General features: G+C 43.3%; 1 protein-coding gene across 2 annotated transcripts in view; it reads left to right on the top strand.

Moving 5' to 3' along the window:
- Positions 1 to 19,405, top strand: part of SLCO3A1 (solute carrier organic anion transporter family, member 3A1) — a 378,033-nt gene that overhangs the window by 329,594 nt on the left and 29,034 nt on the right. For both annotated transcript variants that reach the window (XM_006867113.1, XM_006867112.1), the window contains exons 8-9: positions 10,108 to 10,283; positions 17,350 to 17,414. In XM_006867113.1, coding sequence (XP_006867175.1) covers positions 10,108 to 10,283; positions 17,350 to 17,414 — 241 coding nt within the window. The remainder of the gene's footprint in view (positions 1 to 10,107; positions 10,284 to 17,349; positions 17,415 to 19,405) is intronic.

Below are 19,405 nucleotides of genomic sequence, written 5' to 3'. Positions count from 1 at the left end.
ATCACTCTTTTTTTTCCTCTTCTTTCTTCTTCTAGTTAAATTCTGATCATCCAGCCATTGAAGCCAGGTCAAGTGGATATTATCTGCAAGTGTGGGTGTTCTTGTGCATATGCTCTCTCTTCTAATCAGCTGGATGCTTCACTCTCCACTCTAGTCCTCTGTGGCTATGTCACTGACTCTGGGCCCAGGACTCCACCCAGTTTCACAGGAGTCTATTGAACATGGTGGGGCTTAGCTCACAGATTCGTTGCCATTTTTCCCTTACTTCCTTTTATCGGTGACCAAAGTGGTCACCAGTCAGAGCGCATGTCTGCTCTTGTATTCCCATTGAGTCTTAGTCTTGGAAGGGATTTTGCCCTGAGGGGACCTGGCCACTTGCCTTGATGTCTCCTGAGCAAGCAATTTATGGTCTGCTTGTCTTTTCAAGTGGAAATGTCCCAACTTAGAAGATTCTGGATGGTGTTCAGGTTTCCACCTATGGTCTTATGTAATGCAGAGGCTCCACAGGAAGCCTCCTTCACTGGATACGTTGTAGCCCCATTTTAGATATGGCTATCAATTGTAGGCATAAAACAGACTTACAAGCTTTCTATGGTAATATTTCTGGCTATTCCTTTCTTTCACCCTCCAGTGTCTATAATGGTATGCAAAGGAAAACCAAGATTCAAAACACAACCAAGCATTTTAACATTATTTCCTCCTTTTGCCCATTCCAACCATGTCTCTATCCCTATGTCCCAGAGCCCTGTTGTTCCAAGGTTGTGCATACATCATTATTTTCTTCTGTCGCACTTAGCCCATGCAAGCCTGCCTAATTGTTTTCCCGTCCTCTTTGTTCTTCCATTCCCCTTCCCCCTTCTTGTATTGCCCCCTTTCCTAGCACCCAAAATATCTAGTGTCTATTCCCTGCCCTGTGCTCCACCTTCCCTTCCCTCCCCTCACCCCACTCCCCACATCTCTGGAACCAGCAAAGAAACATCCCCCTTTACTATGGGTTATTTTCTTAGTCTTTTATAGTAGTGGTCCTATGCAGTATTTCTCCTTTTGTGACTGACTGATTTCACTCAACATAATGTCCTCAAGGTTCATCCATGTTATGTGGTAGATTACAGCTTCCTTGTTATTCTTCAAGGCAGCGTAATATTCCATTGTGTGTATGTACCACAGTTTGTTTATCCATTCTTCAGTTGATGGGCACTTACGCTGTTTTCAACTTTTAGCTATTATAAATAGTGCTGCTATGAACATCGGTGTACATATATCTACTCGTGTTATGGCTCATATTTCTTTTGGGTAAATACCAAGTAGAGGAATTGCTGCATCATAAGATATTTCTATTTCCAAACTTCTGAGGAAGTTCCATATGGCTTTCCAGAGAGCTTGGACCATTTTGCTATCCCACCAGCAATGCAGGAGTGTCCCAGTCTCTCCACATCCCCGCCAGCATTTATTGTCCTCAACTTTTTTGAACTTTGCTGTTATTGCTGGTGTGAGATGATATCTCATTGTTGTTTTGATTTGCATCTCTCTAATGGCTAGTGATCGTGAACATTTCTTCATATGTTTGTTGGCTGCCTGGATCTCCTCCTTGGTGACGTGTCTGCATGTCCTGTGCCCATTTTTTAATTGGGTTATTTGTCTTTTTCTTGTAGAGGTGTTGCAATTTCTTGTATACTTTAGAAATGAGTCCCTTGTCTAATGTGTCATTCGAAAAGATTTTTTCCCATTCTGTGGGTTCCCTTTTTACTCTTTTGGTGAAGTCTTTTGATGCACATACGTTTTTAATTTTCAGTATGTCCCAATCATCTATTTCGTCTACTTTTGTTTGTGTAGTTTTCAAAATGTTTGGTAGTCTGTGTATTCCCTGAATTAGTGCCTTCACATTTGTCTCTACTGTTTCACTGATGGCGTCATAATTCTGAAATTCACATTTAGGTCTTTAATCCATGTTGAGTTGGTTTTTGTATAGGGCGTGAGGTAAAGGTCTTGTTTCACTCTTTTGCATATAGCTCTCCAGTTCTGCCAGCACCACCTGTTGAAAAGACTGTCCCCTCCCCATGTGATATATTTAGGTACTGTGTCAAAAATCAGTTGGCTACATGTAGATGGGTTAATTTCTGGATTCTCGATTCTGTTCCATTGATCAATGTATCTTTCATTGTACCAGTACCAAGCTGTTTTGACCACTGTAGCTGTGTAATAAATTTTGAAGTCAAGGTTTCCAATCTTATTCTTCTTCTTAAACAATGCTTTGCTTATTCTGGGTCTCTTTCCTTTCCATATAAAGTTTGTAATTATTTTTTTTTTTCCATCTCTTTGAAGAATGTCTTTAGAATCTGGATTGGGATTGCATTATATGTGTAAATTGCTTTGGGCAGTATTGACATTTTCACAATGTTAAGTCTTCCTATCCAGATTCTGATCCATTTTAATAAAGAAAAACCTATATCTTTGAATGAAACCAAGATTGGAAAACTATATATAGCCAACAATTCATCAAAAGTTGCCTGTGATTAGGGGCTATAACATTCGTTTTCATGTGTTTCTTTGCAATTCCATGTATATTTCCAAATTCTCTCAAATGATCATACATCACTTTTACAAGGAAAATATGTTTGTTTTTACTATTAAGAAACAGCCAACATTAAAGGTTAAGTGTCTGCATTGTAATAGAAGGACACTGATACATAGACTAGTTGGTGAACCTGCAATGTTGTAGCTCTGAGGGTAGAAATTGATACATGGTGGGAGAGGGTTAAAGGAAGGAGAAGCCATTTGCCTAGAGGAAGAATGGCAGGATAAGGGGGCATTTGCCTGGTGAACCAGCTTGGCACAATCTTCCAGCAGTACATCAGCATGGATGTGGAGGCTTGTATCTTTAGATAGGTTTAGGAGTTAGTAAACCACTTGCTGTCACATCAACTCCAACTCATGGTAACACCATGTGTGTCAGAATACAACAGTACTCTATAGAGTTTTGTTGTGTTTTGTTTTAACTTTTTTATTGTGAGTTGAGTGGAAGGTTTACAGACAATATCATCAGTTTTACATTCAACGAATTATACGCTCTGTTTCATCTCAATGACTGCAGTCCCCTCCATGCACACCAGTGATCCCGTTTCCTCCCTGAGGTTACTATTTCCATTCCACCCGCCTTCCCAGCCCTTCTCAACTTTGACTTTAGTCACATGTTGTCCTTTCCATTTTGAATGACTGACCAGTCCATGGTGAGCCTACTCTACTAATATTGTTGCCCCTCTCCCCCCAGATTCATGTCTGTTGCTTGGTTGACAATTGGGCCACGAGATGAGTTCCTTTCCAGACCTGAAGGGTGGTCAAAGGCTATAGTAGTCTCTTTATGACCAGTAAGACTGGCATTTTAAAAAACAATTTTGATTTTCATTCCACATTTTTGCCCATTCTATCCAGGACCTCCTAATGGGATGCTTTTCACAAGTCGATAGAGGTAGCTGGGCATCATCTACTTCTGGTCTCAGACTGATGCTTACATGTTCTATTAGTCCTTTGGACTAATTGATTCCAATTATTTTCAATTATTTTCACTCTTCTTTCTTCCACATATGGAGGAACAAATAACTCCACCTGAGATGGTCGCTCATGAGTTTTTAAGATCCATGTTTTTAAGATCAGCAGAGTAGGATGTCAAACATTGTCTTTGTGGACTGTGTTATGCCAGTTGACCATGATATCTCCTGACACTATGTCCTGAGCCCCCAGGCCCAGCAACTCATTGCCTTCAGTTGTTGGATAAGATCTAGGAAGTTTTCATCCCTTTGCCCGCTGTGTGCTCCTTCACATTCACTGTTGTGTTTGCAGGAAAGGCAAATGCTTGTGTATAAATACTCTCTTTCAAACTCTTATATATTTGTGAGTATCCTCCCATACCCATTCAGCCTTTGTCTCTGTCCACGTATCTCACTGAATAACATTGCTGTTCCAAGGTTGCGTGTATTTACTTCTATCCCCTTTAACCCTTCATACCTTCATGTGTCTTCCCTTGTGTTCATCATCTTACCAACTTTCCTCTTATTATATATTACCCTTTCCCTTCTTGTATATTGCCCTCCCCATTACCCGAGTTAACATGTGTTTACCTCTTAACCAGATAATTACTCTCTTTCCCTCCCACCCGTGGCATCAAAGAAGGTTTCTTTTGGTATGGAAACTGTTTCTTGAGTTTTTATAATAATGGTCTCATACAACTGTTTTTTGTTTTTGTTTTTTTGATTGACTTATTTCACTCAACATAATGTCCTACAAATTCATCCAGGTTATGAGGTTTTTCATAGATTCATTGTTATTCCTTAGGGTTTTCAGTGACCGATTTTTCAGAAGACGATCACCAGACCTTTCATCCAAGGAGCCTCTGGGTGGTTCAAGTCTCCAACCTGTTTGATCACAACTGAGCTCTTAACCATTTGTACTATTCAGAGGACTCAGCTTCTGGAGCAGGGAGATACAGGTGCAGGGACTTGTTTGTTCATCTGGAGATACAGTCCCATCTTTTAGCTTTCCTTGTTCTGCCAGCATTTCCTACCAAGGGAAGCTGAAACAGAGAGTTAGTGCAGACATTCCCCCAAAGAACACCCACTTTCCTCCCCTTGGTTTGACAGGTTACTGTCTGCTCGGGCATTCCAGGTCATAGGAGTGAAAGGTGGATGTAATTCTTGCTTTTATTTCAGAATTCTCTTCCCTGGCAATTATCCTGCAGTCAGTGGCCTGTCCAGGGAAGAAGACCCTGTGTTTCTTCTTGCTGCCTTTCAGGGTCCCCTTTACCTCAGAAGCACATGTGCTACCTCAGAAGCAAGTCTCTGCCTGGACTCCCTGGAGCTCAGAGTTCTTTGCCTAGAAGGATCAGCTTGGATTGGGCCAATAAGGCAAAGGGTTTCTCAGCTACAAAAAGATAGGATAATGCACGACAGAGGCTGTCTGAGGCGCTTCAGTGAAACATGAAGAACCCATACATGTCTGGGGCACTTAGAACCAGGCTGTCATTCCAAGGAGGATACCCCATCAATTGTGGTAACATCACCAGTTTACCCTCCCAGTTATTGGGACGTCAGGCCCCCAAGATTGAAGACCTCACACGTCAGACCAGAACAGGACACTGCCTGTGCCGGACCCTCTCTGGGAAAGTCCCTTTTTGAACTGCAGGACTTGAGCTCGACATTTAATGGAAACTGGTTTCTTCATGGTAGCTGAGCTACTTCTTTCTTAAATTATTATCATTCACTGTGTGAAGAAATACACAGCGCGTAACACACACCCGCTCAGTAATTTCTGCATGTACAATTCAGTGACTTTGATCCCATTCCTCAGAGTGTACTGTAATCCGTACCACCTTTTCCAAGTTATCCACCACCAGTAACATCAACTGATTGCACCCTAACCTCTCATCTCAAAGGCCAAGTTGCTGTTGTCAGTTTGATTGCATGTGGTGGTGTTCTAAGTGCCGTCAAGTCAGTTCTGGCACATAGTGACCCTGTACAGGGTTTCCAAGGAGCGTCGGGTGAGTTTGAACCACCAACCTTGCGGTTCAAACCAACCTTGAGGTCCATTGCTTTATCCACAGTGCCACATCAGGACTCCCTACTCTTTAAAAGAGCATACTGCTTAGGGCAAATATTCTTTAACAATTGAGATAAACTATTGTTTGGTTTAAAGATGAGCAGCGGGGAGAGTTTCTCCTTACTGTTTAAAGATTATCTCAGCACCAGTGTGTCATGGGTCATTCAGGCTCCATGGCTCCAGAAATGCTGGATTCTGTGAGAATTTGTAATTCTGTTCCATGTCTTTCTTCCTTTTGATTAGGATTCTTCTACAGAATATTTTATCAAAACGTCCAGCAATATTAACTAGGTACCATCCAGTTTTTCTGGCCTCATGGCAAAGAAAGCAATTACTTATGCATTCCAGTTCCTCCTCTGGAATAGCTGACATCTTTACCCCCAAAAAAAGGTAATTCCAGAAAGTAGGGACATAACCTTTAGAGTTTTCATAAGATGATCTTTTTTGGGGGGAAGAGGTGCTTTTTGTGCCACTTTGATGTCTTTCTTGTGTAATTCAACGACACCAGTTACAGCAAGTTTATTGTCCAACCATCACCAGTATCTGGTGCCAAATCTTCTACCACAAGAGGCTTCTAATAAAAATAACATCGAACTCCATACCCGCTCCCTAGCAGCGTAATCCTTCAATCCAGGAATGTGCTTCATTTATATAATTAATAGGCATTGATCCATGAGTATTGAATATGGGGAAAAGATCCAAAATTTTTTTTTTTTGCCAGTACATTTGAAATGCTGCTATAAAGTATTTTGTTCTTGTAATATGAGCTGTCAAAATAGCATGCTTATGATTTTCTTCATCGATAGAAAAGGAATCCAAGATTCCATAGAATAATCTTTCTGTTTTTATGGCCTCTAAGCTTGTTTGTAATTCTTTATTCCTGTCATCACATGTGACTAGAAACATTTCTCAATTTAAATGAATAACTGGATGGGAGCAGGGGTAGTTGTCAATGGCAGTGCCTTTGTTCTTTCATTGATTTCATCATTGTATGGTAATGTTGGAGATTTAAAACAAGTTTAACAGATGCTACATTTACATGGTTCAAAAGTACAAAAAGGAGGGAGTGAACACTCTCCCTTCTATCTGCCCCCACCCACTCACTCCTCAGCTTACCATTCTGGGGCTTTGGATTATTTTTATTGACATGCTGGGTAGGGTGGAGGGTCAGAGAAAAAGAGGGAGACCTCCAACGAGATGGATCGGCCAGGTGGCATCATTGATGGACTCGGGGGTGGCAGCGGTGGTGAGGTTGGCCCAGGATCGAACATTGTTTCGTTCTGCTGTGCATGGAGTCACTATGAGTCGGTTCCGACTCGATGGCACCTGACAACAACAACACAACAACATAAGACCTTGCTGTGTACCTGGTTGTGTTTTAGGTTTTTATCAGTTAATCGTTTTGCTCACATGTCTTTCTATGTTAGAACATGAAGAATGCTTGTCTACCTTTTTAATAGCTGTATAATCTGCCATTGTGCAGACCTGCTGGATTCTACTGTACGTATGCAATACTGCTTTGTGTTTGGGCAAAAGTATCTGTAGGATATGTTCTGGTAGAATCTACAAGCCAGTCCCCTTCTGTCATATAGGTCACCTCGGTTCCAAAGATTGTCAGACTTGTTCTTCTCAGCCTGAGTTGCCACAATGCATTTCATTTACAGTAAAACTAGACCCTGCCATCCCATGTTGTGGCACCACGCTGAAACTTCACAGCTTCTGGAGGTAGCAGGGACTGCATTCCTTCCAGGGGATGGGCAAACCAGAGAGACAAACTCATTCCTGGAGTCTAGCGTCTGGTGCGGCGCTGTAGGATCAGCACTGGACTTTGAACCACAAGGTTGGAAGTTCAAACCCACCAGCTGCTCTTCCAAAGTCCTATAGAGGATCACTAGGAGTTGGAACTGAATCCACAGCACTTAACAACAACAACAGGGTATTTTCTGGTGTTCTGGTGTGGACTGCTAACCACAAGGTAGGCAGTTCAAACCCACTAGCTGCTCTTCTAAAACCCTATACAAAATCACTATGAACTGAAACCGACTCCGCGGTACACAACAAGACGTACATTTCTTAGTAGTTGAAGCCACATTGGGAACTACCAAAGAAAGCATTTCATTTAATCCATGGGAGTCCACAGGTGCTTTCTAGGACCCATACATGTTTTGGACTGACCGGACAGGACTGTTATATGAAGAAGACGGCAGAATAGGATGCAAACTTGTATCATCTTCCTAACTGAAACAGGCCGTCTTCTCACCCTCCAGTTACTGCTGCTTAAACCTTAGCAGATCTAGAGGTTCCCACCTAGATCCCAGCTGATACTGCAGGGCTGCCCCTCTGTTTCCTTTTTCATTTGAGAAGGTAGTATAAAGCCTTGTTGGTGGACGTCATTGTCTCTCCCAGTTATGCATCCTGGGAAAGTGCTCCGTCCTCCTGTGAGTTTCTCCCCACTACACTCAGGTCTTCCTTCATGGCCTCATCACCTTGTACACTCAGAGCACCCCAGCACCTTGTCCAGACAGATGTGTGCCCCTCAAATCGGGATCTGCCCATCCCTTGTTAAATTTAATGACCACGAGTTCATCATTCCCCCTGGGATTCCCTGCTGCAAGGACCACAAGCAGTCCTAGCCTGCCCCCATCCATTCCGTAGGACCACCCAGTGGTTCTTGATCACCATGTTGGACTGACTTATCCAAAGGAAAAAGCAACCAATTCAAGTCCTTCCTCAGATCAGGCTGACTTACCTCCTCCCCAACCTTTTTCCTGGCTCTTTTTGAATCAGTTAAATTTGGATAAATAAATATCGAGTTGCCTAGGACTTCGGGGAGGAACCTATCTATTTCCAGCTTTTCTTTTCTGGCACCAACAAGCTGACGTCTTTGCTGGTCATCTGCTAATCTCCAGCCTCTTTTCTGACTTCCTTCCTGCCCCGTTGGCCAGAGTGGCCCTTGGTCCACTGTTCACTGCCCTTCTCGTGGCTTTATACCCTGCCCAGTTCTCCTCCTCTTTATCTTGGCTGCAAACCCCTCTCTCTCCAGGCCCAGGTCAGCTTCTGGAATATGTTGAACTCACCAGATGGGGCTGCACAGCCTGCCATAGTCTTGAAATAAAGACTTTTCATTGTACCCCTATCCTTTAGGGCATGATCGCTGACCTCATCCAGTTGACTCCCAGCAACTAGTACTGGCAGGAACTCCCGAGGGGTAATGAGAGCATTGCAGGCAGAGGTGTCTGTGGACAAGAGGCTGTTGGGTGTAAGGTGTCAGGAAATCACAACCAATGACACAAGGGCTATACTTGGGCCATTTGCACAAATCCCCCCTCCCTGGGTGGACTGTTTAAAGAAGAAGACCCCAGTACAGCACAGAGTTTGAAGAGACTGGGTTCCTCTCATCCCACACCTCGTCTGTACACATCACACCATACAAGTGTCCTGTGGGATGCTCATAAAGTCTCGGTACCCTGCAATCACCCCATGGAGGTTGACTGGATAAGACCCCCTCCCTCTATAAGTCCTGAGAGATTAAAAAAAAAAAAAAAAGAAGGAAGAGGTGGGAGAAGGGGAACAGGCAGAATAGGAGAACTGTAAAATCCGAAAGGGTTTTGTTTGCCCCTCGGGAGGATTTCCCTGGCATGTTCAGAAAGCTCAGCAGTCCTGAAAAGGGAAGCCATGCATCATTCATCATTGTTTTCCTTCAGTATTCATTAAAAGCCTCTGCACTATTACTATCGAACTTTAATTGGCTTGGTGCTGGGCACTGCCTCTGCCAGCCCCAATCCTCCCTTTACTATCTGAAATTCCTTGAATGGGAGTGCAGGGCCCAGGCTGGGGGCAGAGGTGCTGGGCAGGCTTTCTCCCCAAAGATCAATGGAAAGGGGTCTCTGTTCTTGCTTCTTTTTCATCATTTATTCATCCATGTATCTCATAGGGCTTTGTGCTCCCCACGACCCCCTTGCTGCTCTCTGGCATCTCTGAACTTCGAGAGAACTTTCCCATGAGCTCTTCCGCTCACAGCCTTGTCTTCAGGCCTGAGCATGCACACCCTTTATTCTGGGAGCTGCATTGTGCAGCGAACCCACAACCATGCTCTCTTACCCAACTTACTCCTTTCTGTAATCATCAGTGTAATTATAACTGCATGAAAGAGACGACAAATTGGCAAGTAATAGCAGTGTTCATTTGGCAATGCTTTATCGTATTGTGGAAGCGTAGTTGCCTCTTTAATTGTGTTGGGGGAGACACTTTGGTCCACAGTACAGCGTACTGGAGGATTCTCGAGAACAGAAATGAAGTAACACAGGAGAGAGGGGAGTCAGCTCTCTTCCTTAGAATTTTACCTCTATTTGCATACGTTTTGAGGCCTCCCTACAAAGGGAACACGTTTATGCAGGCCTAATTAATGGAATGCCACAGAATGCATAATCAGACTATGGCAGCTTCCAGTGATGGATGGCTTCTGGCTTGGGAATTGGATGTGCCCCCAGTTCAAAGGGCTGGATGATTGCCTTTCAGAATCTCACCGGCTGCGCGTGTCTCACCACCATCCCTGCTGAGAATGCCACCGTGGTGCCTGGGAAATGCCCCAGCCCCGGGTGCCAGGAGGCCTTCCTCACCTTCCTCTGCGTGATGTGTGTCTGCAGTATGATCGGTGCCATGGCCCAGACGCCGTCTGTCATCATCCTCATCAGGTAAGCCCCGGCACCTGGAAGCCGGCCCACCACTGTCCTTGTCCACGCTGTGAATAGAAGCTGAGAGTCATAGACGAGGTCAGGTAGGACCACAGCTAGTAACGCAGCTTCTCTGGTCCCATAGGAATCAGTGATCATGGTGCCAGCTGCTAGCTGAAAGCTTTGAAGTTCAAGTGCACCCAGAGGGGCCTTGGAAGAAAGGCCTGGCAATCTATCCACTTCCCAAAAGTCAGTCATTGACAAGCCCTCTGGAGCACAGTTCTGTTCTTGTATACGTGGGCCTTCCATGAGTTGGAATCAACTCAGTGGTAGCTGGTTTGGTTCTGTCTTTCCTCAGACCTCACACCAGGAGTAGGGAGCAGAGCTCCAAGGGGAAGACAACACATGATTTCCTCCCAGAAGGAGACTCTGCGGGAATTTAGGAAAGGGACTGTGGTTCTAGCTTGCTTTACAGACGGCAGTATTGTTGGAGCAAAGAGAACAAGGCAGTGGACTAGCAGCAGTTGAAAGACCTGTTGCCCAGCCCTGCCTGGTCATGTCAGTTCCTCTTGCACTTTTCTCTGAATCAGTAACTGGAGGTGACCAAGGGGTTCTGCCAGCCTCCTGGAGCTGAGCGGGCTCAGGCGAGACTATGTGTGTGCCGTCTCTTCATAACTCTGCGTCACTCATAACCAGTTCTAGGGCAGGAGCGATGCCTTGGAGGTGAATTATTGAGTAACATTCTCTGTAACTTTCAACATTTTCCTTAACCGGTTTGAGGAACCTAAAAGTGAACTGATAGGCACATCAGAGAAAGAATCTGCTTCACATAAGGAAATGGTTATCTAAACAAACCCGTGCACTCCCAAACACTGCAAATAAAGCCAGGAATGAAGTCAATACAAGGGGCTTGCTTCTGTCTTCTTCTGTCCCTGCAGAACACGTTCCCTGGCCTTTCTTACACGTGTTCCCCAAAAAAGGATTTACAAGCGAGGACTTAATATTACTAGAAGGTTATTAGCAGTGTCTTGTTATGTGCAAAGACATTAAGGGTGCAATATCAAATTGCTACTTCACAGTTACTACATTTGAAAAGAAATTTAAAAGAATAACATCTAGTGCTTGCAAGGTGGTAGCCAAGCTTCTAAAATCGCATATTGCTGGTAGCATTGAAAAATGTACCATTTCTTAAAAAAAAAAATATGGCATTGTGAATCAAAAGCCAAAAAAAAATTTGTTCAGTGACCCTAACCCTTGCCATGTATCTTACGAAAAATACCTCTCTACAAGAAGAAGAAGAAAAAAAATAATGCTAACTATAATAGCAGGAAAGCCTGAATTGGAATATGAGTTAAATTATGGTCCTGCACTTCAGTGTAACAATGACAATTCTTAAGAATATGAAAAATGTTTATGAAATGAGCCATTGAATTTGAAACTATTTACGCAGGCTGATTATAAATAATGTGCATATGAACAAAACCCATCAGATCTTGGGTATGGGTTTAGGGTAGCTGGCATTATGAGTAGTTCATTTTTCTTATTAGAAATTCTCATGAAGCTTTATTGTGATTCTCACATACAAAAGGCACCGAGAAGCAGGGGAAATGCACCTCGCTGCCATTAGCCATGACTAGCCCTTTTGTCTTCACTCCATCACATTCCTGTAAAAAACACAGCCTCTCAGAGATCAGCAGTCATGACTGGCAGACCAAACACAGCAAGTGTGTTGAAATTTTAATCCCTTCCAAGTCTCAGCTTGACAGATAGCTCTTGGAGATTTCCAGGATGTATTTGATCCCCTTTCAATGAATCTGTCCATATCAACCTTTGTCGTTAAATTGATTCTGATTTGCAGCGACAAAGTAGAACTTCCCCCAGTTGGTTTCTAAGGAAGCCGACTTCCACATCTTTCCCCTAAGGTGTGGCTGGTGGGTTCCAACTGCTGATCGTTCAGGTCTCAGTCCAGCATGTAGCCCACTGGGCTGCCAGGGCTCCATAAATGATCTAGGATGGACCTCATCCAGCATATAATTCCACTCCCCAGCTAGCCTAAAGGAGACACAGGCTCATACAGTGGACAGACAGGAAGAACCAGGACAATGATGTATCCAGTGTCCTTCCCAGTCTCGTACCAGTACAGACATTTTGGGCAGGCAAAGAGCACAAGCAGCCTGTGCCGTGGCTCAGATGCGTCCAGTCCTGTGTGATGCACCCGCCCCAGGCTGTTGTTATGAGCTGTCTTCCATTCAGTCCCGGACTCTGACAACCCCATGCACAGTGGAGCAAAACTCTGCCAGGATCGGACCACTATGGTCCACAAGAGTGTCATTGGCTAATTTTCAGAAAGAGCTTACCAGGCCTTTCTTCCTAGTGCATCTGGAAGCCACACTGAAACCTGCTTAGCATCATAGCGACATGCAGGGCTCCACTGAGACTGGTGGTGGCAGTACGTAAATTACACTGACCAGGAATTGAACCGAGTCTCCTGCACTGACCAGGAATTGAACCGAGTCTTGTGCAGTGACCAGGAATCCAACCAGGTCTCCTGCACTGACCAGGGATTGAACTGAGTCTTGTGCAGTGACCAGGAATCGAACCAAGTCTTCTGTAGTGACCAGGAATCGAACCAGGTCTCTGACACTGACCAGGAATCGAACCAGTTCTCCTGTAGTGACCAGGAATGGAACCAAGTCTCCTGCACTGACCGGGGATTGAACCGAGTCTTGTGCAGTGACCAGGAATCGAACCAAGTCTCCTGTAGTGACCAGGAATCAAACCAGGTCTCTCACACTGACCAGGAATCGAACCAGTTCTCCTGTAGTGACCAGGAATGGAACCGAGTCTCCTGCATTGACCAGGGATTGAACCGAGTCTTGTGCAGTGACCAGGAATGGAACCAAGTCTCCTGGACTTGTAGTGACCAGGAATCAAACCAGGTCTCTCACACTGACCAGGAATCCAACCAGGTCTCCTGCACTGACCAGGGATTGAATCGGGTCTCCTGCGTGAAAGAGAAGCACTCTCCCTTGAACCATTGGTGCCTCATTCTCTGGCTGGCTGGGAGCTTACCACAAGAAAGGATGAAAGTTAATGTGAACCAAGCCCCTGCATTTGCTTTTTTGTTAGGATTATTCCCCTTTGAGAGGGGACATTAAGACCCAGAGAAAGTGTAGCAAGTCTGCTCAATGTCCCGCAGCTAGTCAGTTATGAAGGCAGTGCCTCAGCATGGACTTTACTGACACTTCAGATAGCATGCAGCCCCGAGCTCTCCACTTTCAGAACTAGATCCAAGAAGGATTATTTCTCCTGTTGGAACCACATTCCCAACAGGATATGAAGAGAGATCTTAGCACCTTTCTACCTTTGTTCCTTGTGACATGATAACTAAAAGGAAATCAAATTCCAGGTGATAAATATTCTAGGTCATTATACCAGTGTGCCTTTTTGATACAGGGGTTTGGCCTTTATTTATTTGTCTTTTAAGTTAATACCCTCCAATGAACATATGAAAAAAAGAAACAAGAAGCCAATTATGACTTTGAAGAACGTGAACTTTATAATATGCTCATTCTAAAGAGCTCTGTCTTTCTGTGCAAACATTGTTGACATTATACAATTGTCTGGCTTAGTCACCTAGGGATTTCTCCATCACTAAGAGTCTGGTTACGAGTCGGGCTGCTAACCGCAAGGTCAGCAGATCAAAACTGCCAGCCGTACCGCTGGAGAAGGCTGAGGCTTTCTGCTCCCGTAAAGATTTACAGCCTTGGAAACCTTGTGCAGGGTTGCTGTGGGTCAGAACTGACTCCACAGCAAACCACCACCACCCGAGCGAGGGTCTGGACCTGCTATTCAGTGCTGTTGAGTCACTTCTGATTCACAGTTACCCAGTGTACAGCAGAATGAACTACTGTCCGGTCCTGTGCCATCCTCATGGTCCTTCCTAGATGTGTGCTCATTATGTTAATGATTAATAATCTTCTTTTCCATGGGCCCTTTATTGTAGCCCTGGGATTACTTACCTCTATAATTTACCCTCAAATCCTGGTGTGGCGCTGTGGGGTAAAGCACTGGACCCCAAGTTTGGATTGAACCTTAAATTCGGTGGTTCAAACTCACCAGCCACCCCTTGGAAAGCCTATATAGGGTAACTTTGAGTCAGAACTGACTCAATGGCACTAAACAACATCATTATCTAGTTGGGAGCGCAGTGATTCCATATGATAAGCACAGGACTGCTAACCACACAAAGTCTGCGGTTCAAGCCCTCCAGCCATTCTGCAGGAGAAAGATGAGACTTTCTTCTCCTGCAAAGATTTAAAGTCTCAGGAACCCTATACAGGGTCGTTATGAGTCGGAACCAACTTGAAGACCCCTAACAACAACATTATCTAGTGATTTTCCCTCCCTCCCACTCACATCCCAGGTAACCATCAAATAATGTTGCTTTCTCTGTGTAAACTTTTCCTTAACTTTTTGTAATAGTGGATTCATACAATATTTGTCCTTTTGTTACTAAGCATAACATTTATCAGGTTTGTCCACATAATGAAGTTTTCTGCAGATTTCTGTGTTATTCTTTGACATTGACTTGTGTTTCATTGTGTGTGTGTGTACCATAGTTTGTGTAGCTCTTCATCTGTTGACAGGCACTTGTTTCCATTGCTGTTGTGAACAATGCTGTTGTGAACATGGGTTTACGTTCCTTGGCTCTTATTCCTTTAAGATATAGACCAAGTGGTGAGATTGCTGGATCAAAGGGTATTTCTGTTTCCAGCTCTTTAAGGTAGTCCCATACCAACTCTCTCCATGGTGGTCGCACCATGTTACAGCCATGTCCAGTCTCTCCACACCCTCACCTGCATTTGTTGCTTCTTACTTTGTTGAACTTGGCTATTGTTGCTGGGGTGAAATGATATCTCACAATTGTTTTGATTTGCTCTCTCTAATGGCTAATGCATTTGTTGGCTACCTGAATATCTTCTTTGGTAAAGTATCTGTCCATGTCCTCTGCCTATTTATATTAAATTGTTCGTGCTTTGTTGTTGAGGAATTGATATTTTCTATAAAATATTGAGATTAGTCCCGTCTCGGTTGGGTATGTCATTACCAAATATTCTTTCTCAATCTTTAGGTTCTCTTTTTATTCTTTTGAAGAAGTCTGTTGAAGTCACTAAGTATTTAATTGTAAAAGCTTCCAGTCATCTAGCTTTTCTTCTGCTATCTGTGCATTTTTCTCCATTTGATAGTCTATTTTTGCCATAAATTAGGGTCCCTAAATTTATCCCTATTTTTCCTTTAACAATTTCTATAGTTTTCAGTGTTTCATTAGGTCTTTGATCCACCTTGAGTTAGCTCTTGTATATGAATCTTGTTTCATTTTTCTGCAAATGGATGTCTAGTTTTGCCATGTTAAAGAATCTGCCTTGTCCCCTTTTAATGGGTTTAAGCCCTTTGTCAAAACTCAGCTGTCCGTATGTGGAAGCATTTATTTGTGGGTTCTCAGTTCTGTGCCATTGGTCTCTGTGTCTCTTTTACCAGTACCAGGCTGTTTTGACTGCCATGGCTGTATAGTAGGTTTTGAAATTGGAAAGTATGCAATCTCCTTTTTTGTTCTTCTTCAGTAGTGCTTTGCTTATTCAGTGTTTCCTTTCCATAAAAAGTTTGTGGCTGGTTTTAATGAATGTTGTGGAATCTGGTTTAGGATTACACTAGATCTATTAAAATGACTGAAAGTTAAGGTAATGAATGGATTCTTTCACAGATGGTCCCTTGAGATTGTCAAACCGAGCTAGTCTGGTGGATTTTACAGTATAACTGAAGGATGACAAAGGTGTTAATGGTTTTCCCTTTTTCCCAAGAAGCATAGGGGAATGGTTTTCCAGTTTCTGTTTCCTTGGTGTTTGTGCTCCATTAACTTATGATGGTTTCCTGCCCCAACAAAAGAAGAATTGTCTTTAAATAAAGATTGTTTTGGACCAAATGTGCGTATGTCCTTCAAATGACAAAGATTAGCTCCAGTTTCACATGGGCTAAAGAGCTTGATGGTGTCTAGCTACCACTACTGGCCATTCTGACTAGGATCACAGTAGCGGGTCCTGGACAGAGTGGGAGAAAAATTAACAAAAAATCAAATTCATAGAAAGGACAAGATTCATCGGTCAGCTGGAGACTGAAGAACTCTTAAGATTGTACCTCTAAGACACCCCCCTGACTTGGAACTGGAGCCATGTCTTGAGACCACCTTTCAGCCAAACAATATATTGTTGGTGTTATTAAATGCCAACTCATAGTGACCCCGTATAAGGTTTCCAAGGAGCGGCTATTGAGTTTCAACTGCCGACCTTGCTGTTTAAACCGACCTTGCAGTCCAGCACATTAACCCATGGTGCAACACCAGAACTCCAAAACAATAGATGCTGTTGTCGTTGTTGTTTTAAAGTGCCATTGAGTGGATTCTGACCCATAGTGACCCTGTGTATGGTTTCTGAGGAGCAGCTGGTGAGCTTGAACCACTGACCTTGCGGTTCAGACAGCTTTGCAGTCTGATGCCTTAACCCACGGCACCACACCAGGACTCCAATAGATAGGCCATAAAATAAACAACAACACCCAAAAGGGATATGCTTCTCAGAACAATCAATTATTTGAGATCAAAGTAATAACCGTTGCCTAAAAGCAAAGACAAGAAGGCAGGAAGAGGTAGAAAATTGGACACAAGGAAAGCTGGGAACCAGGCAGAAATGGGGAGAGGGCTGACACTTTGTGGGAAACGCGATTAATTTCATCGAACGCTTTATATACAAACAATCGGATGGCAATTAATTTTCTGTGTATATGTTCACTTGAAGCACAATTTTAAAACTTTTAAAGATTAGCTCCAGTTATTAAAACACAATTCAATTCTTAAACTTATCTTGTCATGCAGTTGCAGTTATTTTTCAGACTTTAGGCAGGGAAACAAACAACAAGAAATTATTAGCAGGGTTCTAAAACGGGCTCTGGTCTATAGCAGGGAATGCCTATGGGGTCTGTTAATTAAAGTAGGGTGATAAGAACCTTTTTCTTTTCTTTTCTTTTCACGTAGGACAGTCAGCCCTGAACTCAAGTCTTATGCCCTCGGCGTTCTTTTTCTCCTCCTTCGTTTGTTGGGTACGTATTACCTCTTTATTCCCATAATTGGATACTTATTATCAGGTGAGTAAATTATAGGTGAAATGACCCTATTTCTTTGGTTTCTTATTTCTATGAAGTTCAGTTATGAGTCAATAAGAAAAGTTTTTACATCCACACACTATACTCCGAGTTAGGTCTAAACCCAGGTATTCCTTATCCAAGACACTGCAGAATTTCCATGTACCAACTCTATCTTCATGCTACCCTGAATCTTCAGTAGCATACAGAGGAAAGGTGGTGGTGCCAAAAAGAGGGGAAGGAAATTGGTAGTGCAATTTGTTGTTGTTGTTGTTGTTATGTGCCGTGGAATCGGTTCCAACTCATAGTGACCCTGTACAGGGTTTCCGAGGCTGTACATCTTTACGGGAGTAGAAAACCTCATCTTCCTCCTGCTGAATGGCTGGTAGTTTCGAACACCTGACCATGAGATTAGCAGCCTGATTCGTAACCATTCTGCTGCCAGGGCTCCTTGGCACCCCCACTAAGATCCCTGTGAGCAGCTTGTAAAATGTTTCCTTGATGGGGTTTCCAGCTGGGAGACAGAGAAGCTTTCTCACATTGCTTCACAAATGGGAATACTTTGCAAGCTTTAATTTTTCCAAACTGACTTTGTTTATTTATCCTGAGTTTCCTGGATGGTTCAAATGTAACTTTCACACTGTTGGGCCTTTTCCAAGGTTTGGTACGGATAGAGAAATTGAGTCCAACACTGTTTGTTAAGATGGGAATATAGAGAGTATATATATATATATAGTCCTGGTTTGGTGCTGTGGGTTAATGCGCTGGACTGCAAAGTCAGTTTGAACCACAAGGTTGGGGGTTCAAGGTCACCAGCTGCTCCTTGGAAACCCTATACAGGGTTGTTATGGGTTGGAACTGATTTGATGGCACTCATCAACAGCAGTAGTTGTTAGTATCTTCACCCAGCGCCATTTGGACTGGCTAGTGTGGAACCGGACTAGCCAGGCAGCAGTCCCTGGCCTCTTTCTCTGGACCACACTTTATGAACATCCTTTTGTCAAAACCATGGTCAAGACAGGATAACTGATTGTTGTTGTTTTTTTATCCTTGACTAATAGAAATGTGGTTTTCTTTAAAGGACTCTAATTACAAATTAGTGTACAATGGGAAATAACTTTGGCCTGTGTTTTCAGAGTAAAAATAAAATTCCTCTTTCCAAGTATATAATCATGGATGAACGCATAGACTGAGTTGCAAACATGTTTAAAAAAATGCTTATAAAATTGAAACATTGGCAACAATCCAAATATTTAACAACTTAGAGTTGTTTAAATAAATTATGGTACCTGATCATACTAGACTTTACATTACCTTATAGAATTCTTAAAAAAAAGATGTATATGGAGTTGGAAAGGAGCAAAAAGAAGTAGTACTTTATATAAAGTGTTTTTGAAATATAAACGTGGGATACTTTTGAGAACCTACATCTCCTACTGTCGGATCAGCGCTGGACTGCTAACCAGAAGGTTGGCAGTTCAAACTCAGCATTCACTCCTCAGAAACCCTATACAGGATCCTTATGAGTCAGCTCTTTGACGAATGAAATTGCCCTGGTGGTGCAGTGGGTTAAGCACTGAACTGCTAACTGCAAGGTCATTGGTTCAAACCCAGCAGCTGCCCATTGGAGGGAAAAGATCAGGCTTTCTGCTCCTGTGTTTACAGTCTCAGAGGCCCGAAGGAGCAGTTCTACTGAGTCCTATAGATTCACTACGAGTCGAAATCAACTCAGCCACAGTGGGTTAATGAGATTACACAGTAAAATGTGAACCTATGTAAAGCAGAAGCCTGTCAGAGAACCAAAACTCAATTATCTTCCACTAATCAAGAGTAATATGGAGCTCTGGTAGCGTAGTGGTTACGAATCGGGCTGCGAACCTTAAGGTCAGTGGTTCGAAACTACCAGCCGCTCCAAGGGAGAAAGATGAGGCTTTCTACTCCCGTAAGGA

The sequence above is a fragment of the Chrysochloris asiatica genome, unplaced genomic scaffold, assembly GCF_000296735.1.
Source record: "Chrysochloris asiatica unplaced genomic scaffold, ChrAsi1.0 scaffold00101, whole genome shotgun sequence".
NCBI lineage: Eukaryota > Metazoa > Chordata > Mammalia > Afrosoricida > Chrysochloridae > Chrysochloris > Chrysochloris asiatica.
The sequence above is the reverse complement of the archived record's forward strand: the minus strand, read 5'-3'. Positions and strand labels throughout refer to the sequence as shown.